This window comes from Aphis gossypii, chromosome 3, assembly GCF_020184175.1.
Source record: "Aphis gossypii isolate Hap1 chromosome 3, ASM2018417v2, whole genome shotgun sequence".
NCBI classification, from domain to species: Eukaryota; Metazoa; Arthropoda; class Insecta; order Hemiptera; family Aphididae; genus Aphis; species Aphis gossypii.
In genome coordinates, this window is record NC_065532.1 from 15,454,987 (window position 1) to 15,472,182 (window position 17,196).

At 27.7% G+C, this 17,196-nt stretch overlaps 4 protein-coding genes across 5 annotated transcripts; 3 read left to right on the forward strand and 1 right to left on the reverse strand.

Annotated features, from left to right (window-relative positions):
* The first annotated feature begins 3,246 nt into the window (after positions 1-3,246).
* On the forward strand, positions 3,247-4,351 carry LOC114122669 (UMP-CMP kinase). 2 transcript variants are annotated; one of them, XM_027985402.2, is made up of 3 exons: positions 3,247-3,394; positions 3,468-3,850; positions 3,923-4,351. In XM_027985402.2, the coding sequence occupies exons 2-3, from the start codon at positions 3,488-3,490 to the stop codon at positions 4,136-4,138; spliced, it is 579 nt and encodes a 192-aa protein (XP_027841203.2). In that variant the 5' UTR covers positions 3,247-3,394; positions 3,468-3,487; the 3' UTR covers positions 4,139-4,351. The 2 variants fall into 2 exon arrangements, with proteins under 2 accessions (XP_027841203.2, XP_027841202.2); XM_027985401.2 differs by having other exon boundaries at positions 3,277-3,850.
* Positions 4,352-6,369: 2,018 nt separating this feature from the next.
* On the forward strand, positions 6,370-7,985 carry LOC114122657 (40S ribosomal protein S17). Its single transcript, XM_027985385.2, has 4 exons — positions 6,370-6,532; positions 6,744-6,895; positions 7,620-7,791; positions 7,864-7,985. Exons 1-4 carry the CDS (start codon positions 6,530-6,532, stop codon positions 7,927-7,929), a joined length of 393 nt encoding a protein of 130 aa, XP_027841186.1. The 5' UTR covers positions 6,370-6,529; the 3' UTR covers positions 7,930-7,985.
* A 1,811-nt stretch (positions 7,986-9,796) lies between these two features.
* On the forward strand, positions 9,797-13,530 carry LOC114122622 (glycine--tRNA ligase). Its single transcript, XM_027985326.2, has 13 exons — positions 9,797-10,062; positions 10,151-10,355; positions 10,418-10,559; positions 10,636-10,947; positions 11,017-11,166; positions 11,238-11,400; positions 11,472-11,636; positions 11,728-11,854; positions 11,923-12,046; positions 12,593-12,809; positions 12,892-12,985; positions 13,063-13,250; positions 13,320-13,530. The coding sequence occupies exons 1-13, from the start codon at positions 9,826-9,828 to the stop codon at positions 13,425-13,427; spliced, it is 2,232 nt and encodes a 743-aa protein (XP_027841127.1). The 5' UTR covers positions 9,797-9,825; the 3' UTR covers positions 13,428-13,530.
* A 1,796-nt stretch (positions 13,531-15,326) lies between these two features.
* Positions 15,327-16,568, reverse strand: LOC114122602 (ER membrane protein complex subunit 3). Its single transcript, XM_027985297.2, has 2 exons — positions 15,879-16,568; positions 15,327-15,821 (listed from the first exon to the last, which is right to left on the reverse strand). Exons 1-2 carry the CDS (start codon positions 16,333-16,335, stop codon positions 15,529-15,531), a joined length of 750 nt encoding a protein of 249 aa, XP_027841098.1. The 5' UTR covers positions 16,336-16,568; the 3' UTR covers positions 15,327-15,528.
* Positions 16,569-17,196: the final 628 nt, after the last annotated feature.

Below are 17,196 nucleotides of genomic sequence, written 5' to 3' on the forward strand. Positions count from 1 at the left end.
AGACCACCGATTGGACTCTAATGCAAAGCTTGTTGGTACTCAGGGACGGCCGCTAGACGGCGCTTTGACCACTAAAAGCGACTTTACGGGTGTTACCCTGACAACACGCACACAGGCGATTCCTAGTGTCTGCTGGTTTATAAAGAGCAAACCTATAAAAAAAAAGGTCAGTTCGGTACACACCCCATGTACCTTATTACTCTGTGTAGAATACGTAATTTTTCATGTATTTTAATTTTTAATATCTTATATCATAATCTCATTTCATGTCATAATAGGGCCAGTTATAGGCGTATGCGACGTAGGCCCAAGCCTACGGCGGCAAAATTTATAATTATATATATAGAGGCGGCATATAAGAAAAAATTATAAAACGAGAGGCGGCAATTTTCATCTTTGCCTACATATAAAAATTTGCTTGCACCGGCCATAATATTATTACGATATAGCTTGTTCGTATATAGATTATAATGAAAATAAAAATAATATTGACTCTAATATGTCTATACATATAAATATACAATTATTCAATTAAATCGCTGTAAACAATGATTTTACGTTTTATAGTTTTGTATACTTAATCACAAAATTGAAATAATCACTTAGATATAAGTACCACTCCACTTTTATATCCAACAAGTACCTATATCGGATTCCAGTAAACGTATAGCCTACTGCCAGTGGTGTAATTGTGAGGATGGAGTGATTAAGGTGTCATATCCATAGATAATAAAAGAATTATCTATGGTCATATCCTACACCGTGACTTTTTAAAAAAAAACTAGCACACTATATTTGTGTAGGTACTAGCTAACATTACTAGAGTATATACTATATTCTATAGAAATAATACAACAAAAAACCCAGAATCCCTTATGTTAACCTTACAGGATTAAGGTTGTATAATTACTTCATAATAAACACTATTGCACAAATATATTTTATTTTATTTACATTGTGATTTGTGACATAAAAATACACTTGTTAATTTGATAAAGTTATACTTAACCTTCCAACGATAAGTGGAATAATAACTCACATCAGCAACTAAAAAAAAATAGTAACATCGCACCTATTGTTATTACCTATTATAATATAATGTACTGCAACTATAAATTATATCAATAATTGTATGTGATTATTTAAATATTATATAATTATTTGTTTCTATACGTTTATGTATTTAAACACGTATAAATCATAATATTTATATTGAGAGCTAATTAGTAATTATGGTGTATACAAAGATTTTTGAGGGAGTAATAGTATCTATAGGTAATATATAGGCTATTTTTATAGTTACTAAAAATTTTGAAAATTTAACACAAGATTCATGATATATTTTAATTGTTCATAAACTTTTTAATAAAAACTAAGATTTTAAAATTAAATACAAGCTTCTTAAAAATCATAAGTTTTTTTTACTTTAACCTAAAAATATCAAAACTATTAATGCACACTTTTTTAAAGACCTTTAAAGTTTACATTTTGATGAAATTCAATAAGATTTTATTTTTTATAATTCAAAAAATATTATTCGTCGACATTTGAAACTTTTTGCACTATTTATATAGTTATATTATGTATATACTAATTTTTACTATACACAATATTGTTTTAAAAATACTTAAATAAATTTTAAATCATTTATACTACGAACCTGTTTAGGTATCTCGACTAACTCGTCATTTAAAGCAAGCGCTATTAATTTTTAAACTTGCAATACGAAATTTACATCTTCAGATCTTCGGTATTAAATTTTGTTATCTATCTCCATGATACACCGTGCTAACTGTAAATTTGTATATATAATAGATAAAATATCATATTCATTATTTTTATTTTTTATTTTTCCTTGAAATTAACTCACGTATAATCATCTAATCTAAACATATCGAGTGGAAATGTCGCATACTCCTAAACGTCGGTTGTCTAATTAATGAATTAATGATCGCGTTAATTTGACGCACGTTGAAAAATTATCGTGTCGAAATAACGAGACACCCTAAATAGGTTCACGGCATAAATAGCTTAAAACTTATCTAAATATTTTTGTAAACATTATATTTACCTATATAAAGGTAGTAAAAATTATTATATACCATGGTTGAAATACGCAATATTTCAACCATGGTGTGTACTGTGTACTATAACTATGTATACCTACATAATATAATATAACCATATAGGTAATGCAAAAAGTTTCAAATCTCGACGAATAATATTTTTTGAATTATAAAAAATAAAATTTTATTGAATTTCATCAAAATATGTGCATTAATAGCTTTGTTATTTTAGGTTAATAAAAAAAAAAAATAGTATAGTTACAAGTGCAAATTTGTTTGGGATTGAAATTTGAAAGTTTAAATGAAATTTTGTACCAGGCACAAATTAAAAGTTTTGTAAGAATATGTAGACGTGTTAAGCTCGAGTAAAAGAAGTGTCCACGTGACACCATTTCAAAATGCATAACTCATTATTTACTTATGTCATTTGTTATGATTTTTATTGTCATCAATTATTTTCTAATGTTTCTACTAATAATTTATGAGGTCTTTTGGCCAGTAATTGCATTTAAGTGGAGCGAGGGTATGGTTATAATCCTATGTATGAAAAAATCAACGAATAGTAGAGAAAGAAAACTATAAGTCCACTGTATAGGTACTAGGCACCCATATATCAGGATACCTATTCAAATCTTTTTATAGGAAGTAATTTAGCTTAAGGTTTGAAAGTTGTCACAAATTTACTACCTACCTAATCTGGCTAATCTCTTACTATCTGTCTTTTGTTAGAACAACAAGTAGGTAACAATACCTAATAACGAAATTGTTAAGTACCAAATAAGCACTTAGTACCTAGTTCGTGCCTGTAATTTTTGAAGAAACTATAAATTTCTGATGAATTTAATTTATAATTTTCTTAAAATAATTTCAATTTTAAATATTCTCAATTATTGAGATATCTGAAGTATCTAAAGGGTAAGTACCTACTACCTATCTATTATTTTTCAACGATTAGGAAGTATAGGTAGCAAATAATTCTTACAGTAAATACCACATCGTATACAAATAAATTAAAAATCTATCAATTTTTTTCTTCTAGAAAGATGATAGATCAAATATTATAATCCAGTAATATGCCCAGCGTAGTCACTACTCACCATTCAGTAATCAATCCTTCATCATTCATTCATAACAAAATAAAATTATCATGTTTTTTACTTTATCAATATTAGCTTGTAGGTTATCACTTATCAACGATCAACGTCAAATCCACAACAAACACACTATTTAAAAAAAATTATTATTATTAATTATTTTTTATTTTAGCAATATTAAGCACCTACGTCCTACATATTTATTAATCGATTAAGTTTCGAGTGCGCAATTAAGTTAGTTGTTTGTGTAACAAATATTATCCTAAGAATGACATAATCTTTAATTATATGACATTTTTCCGTTCAGTATATCGTCTGTTCACCACAATGAGCAAACCTCAAGTTGTTTTCGTCCTCGGAGGCCCAGGTGCGGGTAAGGGTACGCAATGTTCCAACATAGTATCCAAATTTGGATTTGTTCATCTATCTGCTGGTGACCTGTTGCGTGCAGAACGCAGTAAATCAGACAGTAGGTATGGAGAATTAATTGACACTCACATCAAAAATGGTACAATTGTCCCAGTAGAAATCACATGTAAACTTATTCAAAATGCGATGGAAGCATCAGCAGCCAACCGATTTTTAATTGATGGATTTCCACGAAATAGAGACAATATGATTGGCTGGAATACTACAATTGGAGACCAAGTTGATCTTTTATTTGTGCTGTTCCTAGATTGTCCTGAAAATGTATGTATAATAAGTATAGAAGATTGATTATATTGAAAACATTGTTGCAATATTAATTTTTATTTTTCATAGGTTTGCATAGAACGATGCATGAAAAGAGGTGCTGCTGGAAGTGGTCGTGCTGATGATAATTTAGAAAGTTTAAAAAAGAGGATTGTCACATTTGTGAATGATTCTATGCCAATTATAGAATATTTTAAAGAGAAAAACTTAGTGAAAAGAGTTGAAGCAGGGAAAAATGTTGAAGATGTATGGTCCGATATTATTGAATTATTCAAAAACATTTGAATAGAGAAACAAATTATTCATTTAACTTATTAGACAATTTCCTAAATATGGTAGATTAAATTAATTTTATTCTTGCACTATCCCAACAAAAGTAATTATTTTATAATATGTATACCAGTGATTTAAGATATTTAGATTAGTGTCTTAATCAGTTTTTTTTTTATTTTATTTTATTGAATCGTCCAATAAAAATATAATACCATGTAACATTAATTTGAATTATATTGATTGTTTCCAATTCCCATTAACCTATACATCCTTCAAATTGAATGCTTATAACATTAATGATAATTTTACATGATGTAACTACACAAAAATTCTTTAAAATTTTCAATAATTCTCTGAAAATAACAACTATCATATTACTATAATTTTGTTTAAAATGCAATCAAAATAAGAGGTGTTTATATTAATTTGTCCATAGTTGTAGTCAAAATTAGATCAATATTTTAATTAGAATTATAATTCATTTTTAATTGTACTAATATGACATAGCCTATTTAATTTTAATCAAATATTTATATACATAGTATTTTTGTTTGATTTGATTAGTAATAATTTAAATGTATTAAGATTATTACAACTTATAAGTTATAATCCCTTGCAAAACAAAATATGTTCTTCTTTAATCATTAAATTTAGAACTTGTATGTTTTATGTTCAAGGCTAAGAATCAAATTTATTTGTGTTTTTTTCTGATACTTTTATTAAGAAATTAGTTTGATCAAAATTTGTCGCAGGTTAGCAGGAATACATTTAGAACATTCCATATTTATTTTATAATGGTTTACATAAAATATTTTTGTAATTAATGAAAATTTCTTAATTGCATATTATAATTTTTAGTATAAAACTGCATATTTTAACAACATCAATTTTATTATAATCATGGCAACAGTATTTTAGTATATTGCAATCAGACGCCTGGTTATAATAATTCTTAATACATATAACTATTGTTGTTATTATTATTATAGCTTAATTATTCTATATTATTAAGAACTTGATTAAAAAATATACCTTATGGCTTAAATTGTGATGATAAATTCATTTTATATTATAATAAAAAAATAATATTATATATTTTAAGACGTGCATTCACAATCCAAGATATATTATTTTGTGGCATACATGATGCTTTGAATATTGATTAACTTGACTGTCTAAAATAGGATTTCTTAATTTTTTTTTACTTCTTGGGCATTAGGGTTATAGATTTCTATGGCATATATAATTGTAAATCATATTTTTTAAAGTAATAGTTATATGGATGAATTCAATAAACAATATAAATAAATAATCAAAATAAGAGATAAAAGGTAATGTATTATTAAGATTTATTAATTTTGATTTTAATATGATTTAATACAAGGCAATTGGTAATTGCAAATCCTCTTCAATATAATATGCAAAATGCTAAACTGCTGATCAGATTGATTAGATATCTGTATTCTGTAATCTTAGATAATGTGTACTAAGTCTGTAATGAATGCTAAATGGAGACCATGATTTTGTTATTTCGAAAATTTACCATCTTAAATAGAGACAAGGGAACAAGGTTTTGTGCTGTGAAATATTCACCAAAAAATATATGAGTAAATATATATGACCATTAGTCGGTAAATGATATACCTACTTTCGCCTTTCGCGCCTACAACTCTTATTGTCTAGTTGTCTAGTACATATATTATACGACAAATGATTTTTAAAATAGACCATAGTCTCGGGAAGTCAGTATTCATCTATAATAATACATACTTTAGAAAAAAAAAATTTAGGAATTATTATACAAGAGAAAAATTCAATCAGGCATCAGATATCGCTAATCGCTATACGCCTATGCACTCAGCGGCCGCGCTAAAAATCTATATTCTGTAACAATAGTACTCCTACAAGCTTGAAGCTACAACTTACAAGACTTACAGTTTACGCCAACAACATTCATCGACCAATTATAGATGGCGCTGTACTAGTTCTCCCGGAGTGTCGTAAAAAATCGATTCTATTGATAAGCATATTAAACGTCCTATTATCATAGATAATATCTTTGCCTATTATTATGACCACAGAAAAAGGAATAATTATGGCCAAGTATAATACTTGGAAATAATTATATGAAATTATTCATTTTTACCTATAATAGAACCTTTTAAACACTTAAATGTTCTAAAGTGAATTATTATGAACACAGTGATAAAAAAGTGCTGCAACTGATCGAGAATGCAACAAAAAAATGTTATGGCTCCACTGTTTGTTATCTTATAATCCGTGGCCAAACTGTTAACTGTTAAGTAACCTCAAACGATAATTTTGATCAGTCCTTTTCGTTCGTGTTGATTTTGTTTACTTCTCGAGTATTTCAGATTTGGCTTTCTTGAAGAAATTACAATCATGGTAAGTATCCAAGTTTATCTTAATAATCCCTTGGTTTTGAAGTAAAATGTCGATAATTAACATTAAACCTCAAACCTATTAACTTAATGGATAATCGACAATCACCTAAACGTATCCATTTTTCAAAGGCGGTGTCGACATTTATTAACCATATCTTGCCCGACTTTAAGTTCTATTCGTTTAATAATCTATAATATGTATTATGAATTAGGGTCGTGTCAGGACGAAGACTGTCAAGAAGGCTGCCAGAGTCATCATCGAGAAGTATTACACTCGATTAACATTAGACTTCCACACCAACAAAAGGATATGTGAGGAAATCGCTATCATCCCCACAAAGCCACTGCGTAACAAAATCGCTGGGTAAATACTAAATATGATACTTTGGTAAAATTTTTATTTAAACTGTGGTTCAAGCATTAAATTAATAATTTAACATGAACAAGTTTTAAGCTTTTCTATAAATAACTAATCATTTCTGACTTCATTGATTTTTTATACCAAAGCCTACTATTAATTTATATTATTTAGTGTGATTTATAACTTAAAATTAAATTGTAATTGTATTAACTTTAATTATAATAATCTTTTGAGTTTTATGTTGTTTTTGTGAGTTAGGTTCTCTAAAATGTTATAACTATATCTGACATCAGACAGTAAGTGATTACCTTACTGTTTATATGTTAAATTGACACACCTAGTTTAGCTTTTATTTTACAGTTGTGGCTCTTAAAATGTATATATATAGTAATATTATTGTGACATAATGATGTCCATCTCCAACAGTGATAAATTGCTGTTCTTAATTCTAATTTTCAAGTTTCTTTTTAATTGAATATTGTAATACTCAGTATACTAAGTTTATGAAATATCAAAAAATAAATTTGTACATAGCTTAAAGCAATAATAGTGTGATCTTATTTTTTATATATATGTAGTTGAATTATAATCTATATTATTTTATATTAACCATAGTGTAAATTACAAAATTATAGCATAGTTATGCAAAATGTTAAGATTTTTCCTCTTATGTTAAAGAACCTTGTTGGATTGTTTTGTTAATCTTTTTTAAATATTTTAATTACAGATTCGTTACTCATTTAATGAAAAGATTGCGTACAAGTCAAGTTCGTGGTATTTCCATTAAATTGCAAGAAGAAGAACGTGAGAGGAGAGATAACTATGTACCAGAAGTTTCTGCTCTTGAACAAGATGTTATTGAAGTCGATACTGAAACTAAGGACATGTTGAAGATGCTGGTTTGTTTTTTTTTCTTTTTCTTCGTTAGTTCTTTATATTTGGTTAGCTATATTATATTTTTATTTTTTTAGGATTTCCAAAATATCTCAGGATTACAATTAGTCCTCAGTGGAACTCAGTACCCCAAGAGGAATTAAGATATGTGACAACCGTTATAACAACTTTTGATTCAGTAAAACAACTTTTCCAAACATGTTATTATTTTTTATTTTAGTTTTAATTCCTTATTACACCTTCCATTACTTTTCTTCAATCTTAAAGTTAGAAACCTACATTTTCCAAAAACATTTGAGTGAAATATTATTTACAAGACATTCAAACTAAAATTTATATATTTATTTTTCATACTTCTAATACAAGATTTATATACTTGTGTATTTGTATTCTGGTTTCTTATTTGAATTTTTGAATTCTAAATTTAGGAATGTCTTATTCATGATATTTTTTTTTATTAATATTCTAATAAGATAATATAATAATTCTGTACATGTAAATTGAAGAGTGCTCAACAAAGACCTATTTTAAGAACTTAGCTATACTCTATTCACAATGAGATATCGTACTTTGATGGAAACCAGTGCTCATCTGCGGACTGCGACAGTTAAACGCTTCTCTTACCTAGTGAAACAACGGCATTTTTAGATATACTAAACATCCAGTTGCATTTGACTAGCTTGTCATGCCACTAAAACTCAAATAGTATTATTCCTTATAAATTATAAATAATTATAGTTTTATAATAATATTAAATATATAGATAGATTTAACAATAATGTTGATTGTTTCTCAAAAAAGTTAACATTTTTACTTTTTATTACAATAAATTGTGGTTTGGTAATCGCTCAAAGCTAATGATACATTACAAAAGTTTAACTGCCCTATTTACGATAGCTATTAAATAATTTAAATTTTAAATATTGAACTGTGAAGGCTATTGCACAATGTATACTGCGTATTGTAATTAACATATGGACGTATAGTATTACAAATACATCCATATAAGTACATAATATAGTATACCATTTATAAGTACTGTTGGTAGTTTGATACTTAACGTGGTTGAGGATACAATGATGCTTTCCTTAGGAATAATTTACTATTCTTTTGTTTGTCCTGCTACAGCAAGTAATATACATTAGATACTTAAAATAGGTATTATAATATATATATGTATATACGTATTTTAAAATTATTTAATGTTCATGGATTAGGTTAGGTGTTATGGCAAAGGACCCGACATTTGTGGAAAGTATTATTGATGATTTTGCGAAGAAAAAAGATAGAAGAATTGAATTCTAATATAAAATAATATAAATTATCTATTCTTATAATATTGTAAAGTTATCAATTATAATAATAAAAAAAAGGTTCTTTGTCATTTTTGTATCAATTTTTTATTATTAAATGTTCAGTCTCCCCAATGAATTTACTTGCGAGCCGCTACTGGAACCGATCCGTAAGAATCGAATCTTGAGAGTGATCCGAACTTTCCACCTCTATTTTTATTCGACGATAAAATTAGTACGAAGTAGCAAAATCACTACTATCTTTTTCCTGGTATAAATTCATATCCCGAAACTTTTTCATGTCCACAAACTCTTTTAATACAATTTTTACTGATCTTAAAATACTTTACAGTCTTTTGTTTTGACTTTTAGATTTGAAATGAAACGAAATACGGAACTATGAGTATTTCAAAATAGTCAGCTATCAATGTAAATTGTTAATAAAGCATTGTAGCTATAAAAATAGATGATATATTTGAACATAATAGTCATTATTTTTACAAAGCAGACATCTTATGATTGTTTTAGTTTCATTTGGTAGATTATCTTAAATCATAGTACCGAGCGAAAACATTTGGGTACCCACCATGGCTACAGTATTTAAGTATTTTTACTTCGTTTCCAGTTCTGTATATTATTATCTTAGTCCGCGTACAAGACGTACGCCATCTACCAGTGTACAAAGGTTATATAATTATAACCAATGATATCAAATCACTTTCTCGTATAATTTACCCTGAGCCAGGTATGTCACGTTTGCACTATATGAATTTGAAATTGGTCTTCAGACAAATACTTACTGCTGGAGAATTCCGTGTCCAAACTTGCTTGTCTGTCAGCACACGATATTACTCAAAATTGAGTAACTGGGGTACTAAAAAGTCAGCTACTCACGTGAAAATCACCAACTATCATCCAGAGGCTATGGCGGATCCACAAATCGAACAAATTTTAGCTCCTCTGAGAGAGGCTGTGAAGAAACAAGTGAGTTACCGGCCCATACATCGATCTTTTTACGGAAATATTAATTAACTGATACAGCGATGCTTGCGTTTTTATTTGCTTCTGGTAGGGTGTCGTAGTAAGATCATTGAAGGAATCAAATGCCTCGGATATGGAAGTGAAAAAGGCAGTTGGAGAGTTGAAAGCATTAAAAAAACAATTAGATGATAAAGAGTTAGCATTGCAACCACCCTCAGAAACATTTAATAGATCTAAATTTGCAGATCTTATGATCCGTAGATTTTTTTACGACCAATCCTTTTCAATTTACGGAGGTATATCAAAAGTGATAGAACAATAATTCAGAAAATTAACCCTTTTGTATAATATTATCTAGGTGTTGCTGGGTTATATGATTTTGGACCAATGGGTTGTGCATTGAAATCGAATATTTTGGAACAATGGAAACGTTTTTTTGTTCTTGAAGAACAGATGCTTGAAATTGATTGTTCAATGCTGACACCAGAACGAGTCTTAGAGTAAGATTTTACTTCCTAATCTATTACACTTAATCAAAAAATACTATAATGATTTTATATTTTAATCCTTTTAAAGGACTTCAGGACATGTAGAAAAATTTGCTGACACCATGGTGAAAGATAAAAAAACTGGTGAATGCTTCAGACTTGACCATTTAATCAAGAATCGATTGGAAACTTTAATCAAGGATAAAAAACAAACTCCTGAAGTTAAAGAAGAATGCAAAGATATTATAATTAAATTGGATGGTATGACTACAGAGCAAATGTCTGATATTGTAAACAAATTTAACATGAAATCTCCTACTACTGGAAATGATCTTTCTGAACCTGTTGATTTTAATCTTATGTTTGCTACTCAAATTGGACCTACTGGAGACCAGAAAGGGTTTGTATTTTTAGATTTATAAACATAATTTAAATCATAAAACCTATTATAATATATACCATTGAATAGATTTTTGAGACCAGAAACTGCACAAGGTATATTTGTCAATTTCAAACGTTTACTTGAGTTTAATCAAGGGCGATTGCCATTTGCTGCTGCCCAAATTGGTAATGCTTTTCGAAATGAAATTTCCCCTCGTTCTGGTTTATTGAGAGTTCGGTAAATAGATTTTTATATTTGACATAAAGTAGCAAATTTTTTGTATTAAAAATTAAATATATTCATCTTAGGGAATTCACTATGGCTGAAATAGAACATTTCTGTGATCCAAGTGATAAATCACATTCAAAGTTTGTTGATGTGGAAAATACCACAATGAAGTTATATAGTGCTTGTAATCAAATGGATGGACAACCTCCTATTGATATTACAATTGGCGAAGCTGTATCTAAAGTAAAAATCATAAATTACATTAAACAAATTATCTACTCAAATTAATTAATAATACTAATTATTTTTATCAGGGTATGGTTGCAAATCAAACATTAGGATACTTCATGGCTCGTATTTATATGTTTATGATGAAAATTGGAGTGACCAAAGAAAAATTAAGATTTCGACAGCACATGTCAAATGAAATGGCTCATTACGCTGTTGACTGCTGGGACGCTGAGTGTCTAACTTCTTATGTGAGCATTTTTCATGAATTTTAGGTTTAAAGTTGAAACGTGTATATTGCTTCACTATAATAAATAAACTGTTTTATACTTATTTCTATAGGGTTGGGTAGAATGTATTGGTTGTGCTGATAGATCAGCATATGACCTCAGTAAACATGGCGAAGAAACTAAACAAAGATTAGTAGCTGAAAGGAAATTGCCTGCACCTAAAACAATTCAAGTTACAGGTAAATATTTTTTCTATAAAAATAGTTTGTGAATTGTGATTAAACCTTGAGGTTATACTTTTTTTTAGAATTGGAAATGGATAAAGGTTTGATTGGTAAGACGCTACGCAAAGATTCCAAAGAGTGTGTTGATAAATTATCAAAATTATCCATCAACGAAGTAAAACAACTACACGAATTCATTGATAATGGGTAATTAATTTTTATGATACTTAAAATTATTTTACACTGGGGCATGTCCTAGATTTTTTTTGGAGGTGATTTTAATTTTTTAATAGTATAGTATAACACAGGGGCAGCCAAACAGTCGATCATGTTAGAATTTATTTTTATTGCCACGCGCGGCATATGTTTCTTAATAATTATTGTTATTCAGTAATAAAAAAAATGTTCTATGAAAGTCGATCCTCAAAGGTGAAGTATATTTTTAGTAGATTGTGACTAAAAAAAGTTTGGCCACCCCTGGTATAAAATTTACTGTTAGATATTTTTTCATTTTTATCTTTTTTAGTTAAATATTGATGAACATTGAACAAAATTACATTTCACTCTGACTGTGTAATATAGTTTATTATTTTATTTTATAAAAAAAATAATATTAAAAAATTAAGAAAGTCAATTTGGGAGTAGTTTGAATCTCCAAAACCACCCTCTGGGTACACTCCTGGTTTTACATTTAGTTTATCAAAAATAATAAAAACTTTTTATAAACTATTTTATTAACTTTGTTACTTTTAGAAAACCAGATCCAACTACTGGATTAACATTATGTAAAATTGGTAATAAAGAATTCTCGATTAATAAAGAAATGATCCCACTTAAATCTTATTCAAAAACTATACATGTTGAAGAAATTGTTCCTAATGTAATAGAACCATCATTCGGTATTGGCCGAATTATTTATACATTATTAGAACATACATTTAAAATTCGTGAAAAAGATGAGCAAAGAACGGTAAATATATTATAAATTATAATTACTTAAATAATTAGTGAATAACTAAATTTTATTGTTCATGAATTGTATTTATTTTCAGTACTTATCATTGCCACCATTAGTTGCACCTTTAAAATGTTGTGTTCTTCCATTGCTTGACAATGATAAATTTACTCCCCTTGTGTCAATGTTGTGTAAGTATTACAAAATAATAATATGTAATTTAAATAGTGATATTTTTTTTTAATTATAATATATATTTTATTTTTAGCTAAAAACTTATGCCTGAAAGGTGTATCAAATAAAATTGATGATTCAAGTGGGTCAGTAGGACGTCGTTATGCAAGAACCGACGAGATAGCAGTACCATATTGCATTACAGTAGATTTTGACTCATTGGTTGAACCACAATCAGTTACCATTCGAGAAAGGGATTCAATGGAGCAAATTAGAGTACCTGTAAGAACAACAACAGTTTATTAAACAATTAGTTGTCCATATTTATTTACATCACTGTCATTATTTTAGGTGTCTGAAGTTGTAGATTTGGTACAGAATTTATCACAAGGCAACATTGTTTGGAATGTAGCTAAAGTTAAGTATCCTAAATTTGAGTCTCAACAGACCAATGAATAATGTAAATTAAAATGAAAATTAATATAAATATACTAAAATAAACATTCAACTTATTAGTTATTAAACTTCATTTCAGAAATAAAATATAATTTTTTACGTGCAATAGGTGATTTTGTATTTATATTTTTAATATGTATTATCTTTGAAAATATATTTAAAAATTGTTGTTGTATGTGTAATATTCTATTGCCAATTGGCAAATATTATACAAATCATTAGTCTGTAGTCTGTTAATTTCAAACTTATAAGAGTATCTGGGGTTGATCATTTGAGTTACATCATATCATACATAAAACATGGTATGTATAAGTTTTATGTATGCTTAACTAAATTTCAGTTATAACCTTTAATTTTTATCTAAAGATAGATTCTCTCTTTCTCTCACTCTCTCTCTTATAGCTTTAGAAGCCATTGAGGCTTGTGTTTGCAAAACAAACTTCTTTCAATCTCTCTCTATCCAGAGCTACTTCACTATCATTCTATCCCTAGTTGTCTTAGTTTCTTCTTGCTTTTGTCAATTTATTTTTACTCACTCTTCCAATTGACCTACTATACTGAAGGATCTAGCTAGCTTGTCCATTGTTTGTTATTTTTTGAGTCCTTAATATATAACTGAGTAAACTCAACCTCTTGTATCATCTTCCAAATAATTTCTGTACTTCTATGTTAGATCTAATTTTATATATTGGTCTCTTCATTTTATTATCGGTCTATAATTCTATGTAAAAAATTTTTTTCACGACAGCAAGTTTTTTTTAGAAATGAATTATGATTTCTATTTATTTAGCATTCCTCCACTATTCATGGCAGTTAAAAAACTTAATTATAAGTTACAAATATATGATTTAATAATCAGTAGATTTAAATTTGTACTTTACTTAAAATATTTTTGTACCAGTTTAGCTAACACGCTCTAACTATATTCCTTACCACTAATTTTCTCGTCAATGAGTACTGGACACTGGTATCATATATTATAGACAACGATAGTGTTTTGTTGTATGTGTGACTGTAGAAGTAGCTAAAAGGAATGTAAAATGTGTAATTAGTATACTCTATTCAAGATGAAATTAGTTCCTATCAGTGAGCAGTTTTTTTTTCAGATAAGGATCTGGCAACACATATATAATTATCCTCACAGAGTTAATAAGATGTCAGAATTTTGGTTACTTCTTGATTTAATCTATTTTTATTAATTGAAGTTGAGTTTGGCTATTTCTCTGGTAGTCTAATACTTAACAAATCCATTTTTTTTTTTTATTTAACGTATTAATAAATTTATATTTATTTTTACAATATTAAAGTATTAATCTGGAATTTAGTAATTAGTAATTACTAACTACCCTGTACATCAAATATATAAGAGAAATAGGAAGCAATCTAATACTTTCAGAGCAAAAGTCAACTAAACAAGTACTATTATTTGCAAGTATCTAATTTCTATAATATATCTTAAAATCTTTTACATTACTACTCATCAATATTAATAAAATTAAAATATTATTATGTTTTTACAATAGTGTATTTTTGTATTTTTTCAAAAAACAAACAGTCAATTTAAATATAATCAATCAAATATAAATGTAATTTATTGTATATTTATGTATATTATTACAGTAAACTTTTGTATTTAATGTAGCAAGTATTCTTAAATAAATGATGTGTATATACTTAGAATTATTTATTTATGAAAAAAATATTCAATAACTAACATAAAAATCAATACAAAAAACTTTGAAATAAAAATTAACTGTTTAAGTAATTATTAACTTAATATCAAATACAGGCTGATTAACTTCGAATTTGAGTATTTGATTATAAAAAACAAAATTTTATAGGACTATAATAGTACCACACTACCACATAAGGAAGATAAAATATTACATGAAAGAATAAAAATATTGTTTTTAACTATACATTTAATCAGTATAAAACCAAAATTAAATACATGAATGCTACATAATAAGCCACACAAAAAGTTAATTATATATTTAATTTAAAAGTAAAATAATAATTTAAAAAGAAAAACAATCATATTACTCAACTCTTTGTACACCTTACTTGGAAAAGTAAAACCATGTTCACATCAAAATTTAAATTACTACTTAATACTTTTATTCAATAATACATTAAGCACTTCGTTGTCAAGATCTGCGAGGGCCCATTTATGAGAGCTAATTTCTAGTGCTTCCCATTCTGCTTTAAAAGCTACTTTTGGATCCATAGGCATTGACATTGCAGCACCGGACATTTGATCTTGCATCAAACGTGATTGATCCGCAGCATTATTTTCACCCAAAACTAATGCATAAATGCTGCGAAGCCCAAATACATTCAAAAAATACCATGAAGCTGACGACACCCAAGCTGCATCTAATGATACCAATTCAATACCTAAAAAAAAAAAAAAAAATTAAAACTTGTACTAAAACATAAAATTATGTAAATTACCTCTTTGCAACATTGGTTTGAAACGCAGAGTTAAGGGAAATGGTACTTTGGTGGTGACAAATCCTGAAAACATCCAATTGATCCAACCACCAATAACCACCATTGGCAAAACATTGGTTACGTTGCCTTTCAACATTTCAGTCATCATACTTGGATCAGGCATAGCTGTTTGAGCAGGAGCTGCTCGTTTTTGAGTCTTGAAATAACCATTCTCTTCATTGTTAAAGTAATGGCGACGCATGTAGAATCCTTGTTTAGATATGTATCTGCCATTTTCACGTAACATGCGTGATCTTATTAATACTTGACTATCCTGCACCTGTGTCAGCTCAACTTTTTTTTGAGACGTGATCAATAATGACACATAATGTCGAATGACACCGACAAGGAATGTGATCAGTACAATTGGCAAAAATACCCAACCTCGAATATTGATGTCCAACACTAACTCAGCCATATTTTAAATTCTTAAAAAGTTAAACCAAAAACTAAAATAATATGGACATTAATGCGATTAAAATACTAACAAACTCCTAAAAGATTATACTAGGAACTCAAAAAATTGAACACCAAGGTAATTTTATAATTGAAAATATTAAAAATTGAATTTTCATTTGAATAATAGAATATTATGATTTATGTCTTATGTGAGGAGTACTCATGATTTAATGATTAAAATATGATCATGCATTTCATTATTTTCATTACTTGTTATCAGAATTATCGGTGAATCTCAACATTATCAATTATTGATATCATAGTTTTATTTGCTCACTAGTATGCGTGACGATCGCATACGAATATACAACTATGCTGAGGAAGTGAGGAACTACAACAATTACAGTCTATAAGCACAGAACATTACCATAATTTAAAGTAATAAGGTATGATATTTTATTGATTGAATTTTATTCAGTTAAACATTAAACAATATGCTATATTATGCAATATTTAAAATGTTCTCTGTTATAAACTTTGTGTTTAAAAATTACGCTTTCAGACTTATATATATATATATATATATATATTATTATTTAGGTATAATATATCATACCTATATATATATACCTGGTTATATATAATATATTAATTTTGAGGACACCACACCCGCATATTGTATTGTCACTGTCGTATTATACACTAGTAACATAGTTAAAAAACTGTTTTGCCGGGATACTTTACTTCCTCGATATTTAAATTGAAATTATAAATTGCATTAGAAAGAACTTTACCTGTGCCGTAACGTTTTAATTTTTTTTCATAACACAAATACAATTAAATCAATTGAAGTTATCGGTTTAAGAACTTAAGATATTTT

Excerpts from the sequence above, each read along its gene's own strand:
- LOC114122602 (XM_027985297.2), bottom strand. The coding sequence starts at position 16,335 with ATGGCTGAGTTAGTGTTGGACATCAATATTCGAGGTTGGGTATTTTTG. Across the intron at positions 15,822-15,878 it reads CAAACCAATGTTGCAAAGAG|GTATTGAATTGGTATCATTA; the intron begins GTAATTTACATA and ends TTTTTTTTTTAG.
- LOC114122657 (XM_027985385.2), top strand. Across the intron at positions 6,896-7,619 it reads CTGCGTAACAAAATCGCTGG|ATTCGTTACTCATTTAATGA; the intron begins GTAAATACTAAA and ends TTTTAATTACAG. Across the intron at positions 7,792-7,863 it reads AGGACATGTTGAAGATGCTG|GATTTCCAAAATATCTCAGG; the intron begins GTTTGTTTTTTT and ends TTATTTTTTTAG.
- LOC114122622 (XM_027985326.2), top strand. The coding sequence starts at position 9,826 with ATGTCACGTTTGCACTATATGAATTTGAAATTGGTCTTCAGACAAATA. Across the intron at positions 10,356-10,417 it reads ATCCTTTTCAATTTACGGAG|GTGTTGCTGGGTTATATGAT; the intron begins GTATATCAAAAG and ends AATATTATCTAG. Across the intron at positions 10,948-11,016 it reads CCTACTGGAGACCAGAAAGG|ATTTTTGAGACCAGAAACTG; the intron begins GTTTGTATTTTT and ends ACCATTGAATAG.
- LOC114122669 (XM_027985401.2), top strand. The coding sequence starts at position 3,449 with ATGACATTTTTCCGTTCAGTATATCGTCTGTTCACCACAATGAGCAAA. Across the intron at positions 3,851-3,922 it reads TCCTAGATTGTCCTGAAAAT|GTTTGCATAGAACGATGCAT; the intron begins GTATGTATAATA and ends TATTTTTCATAG.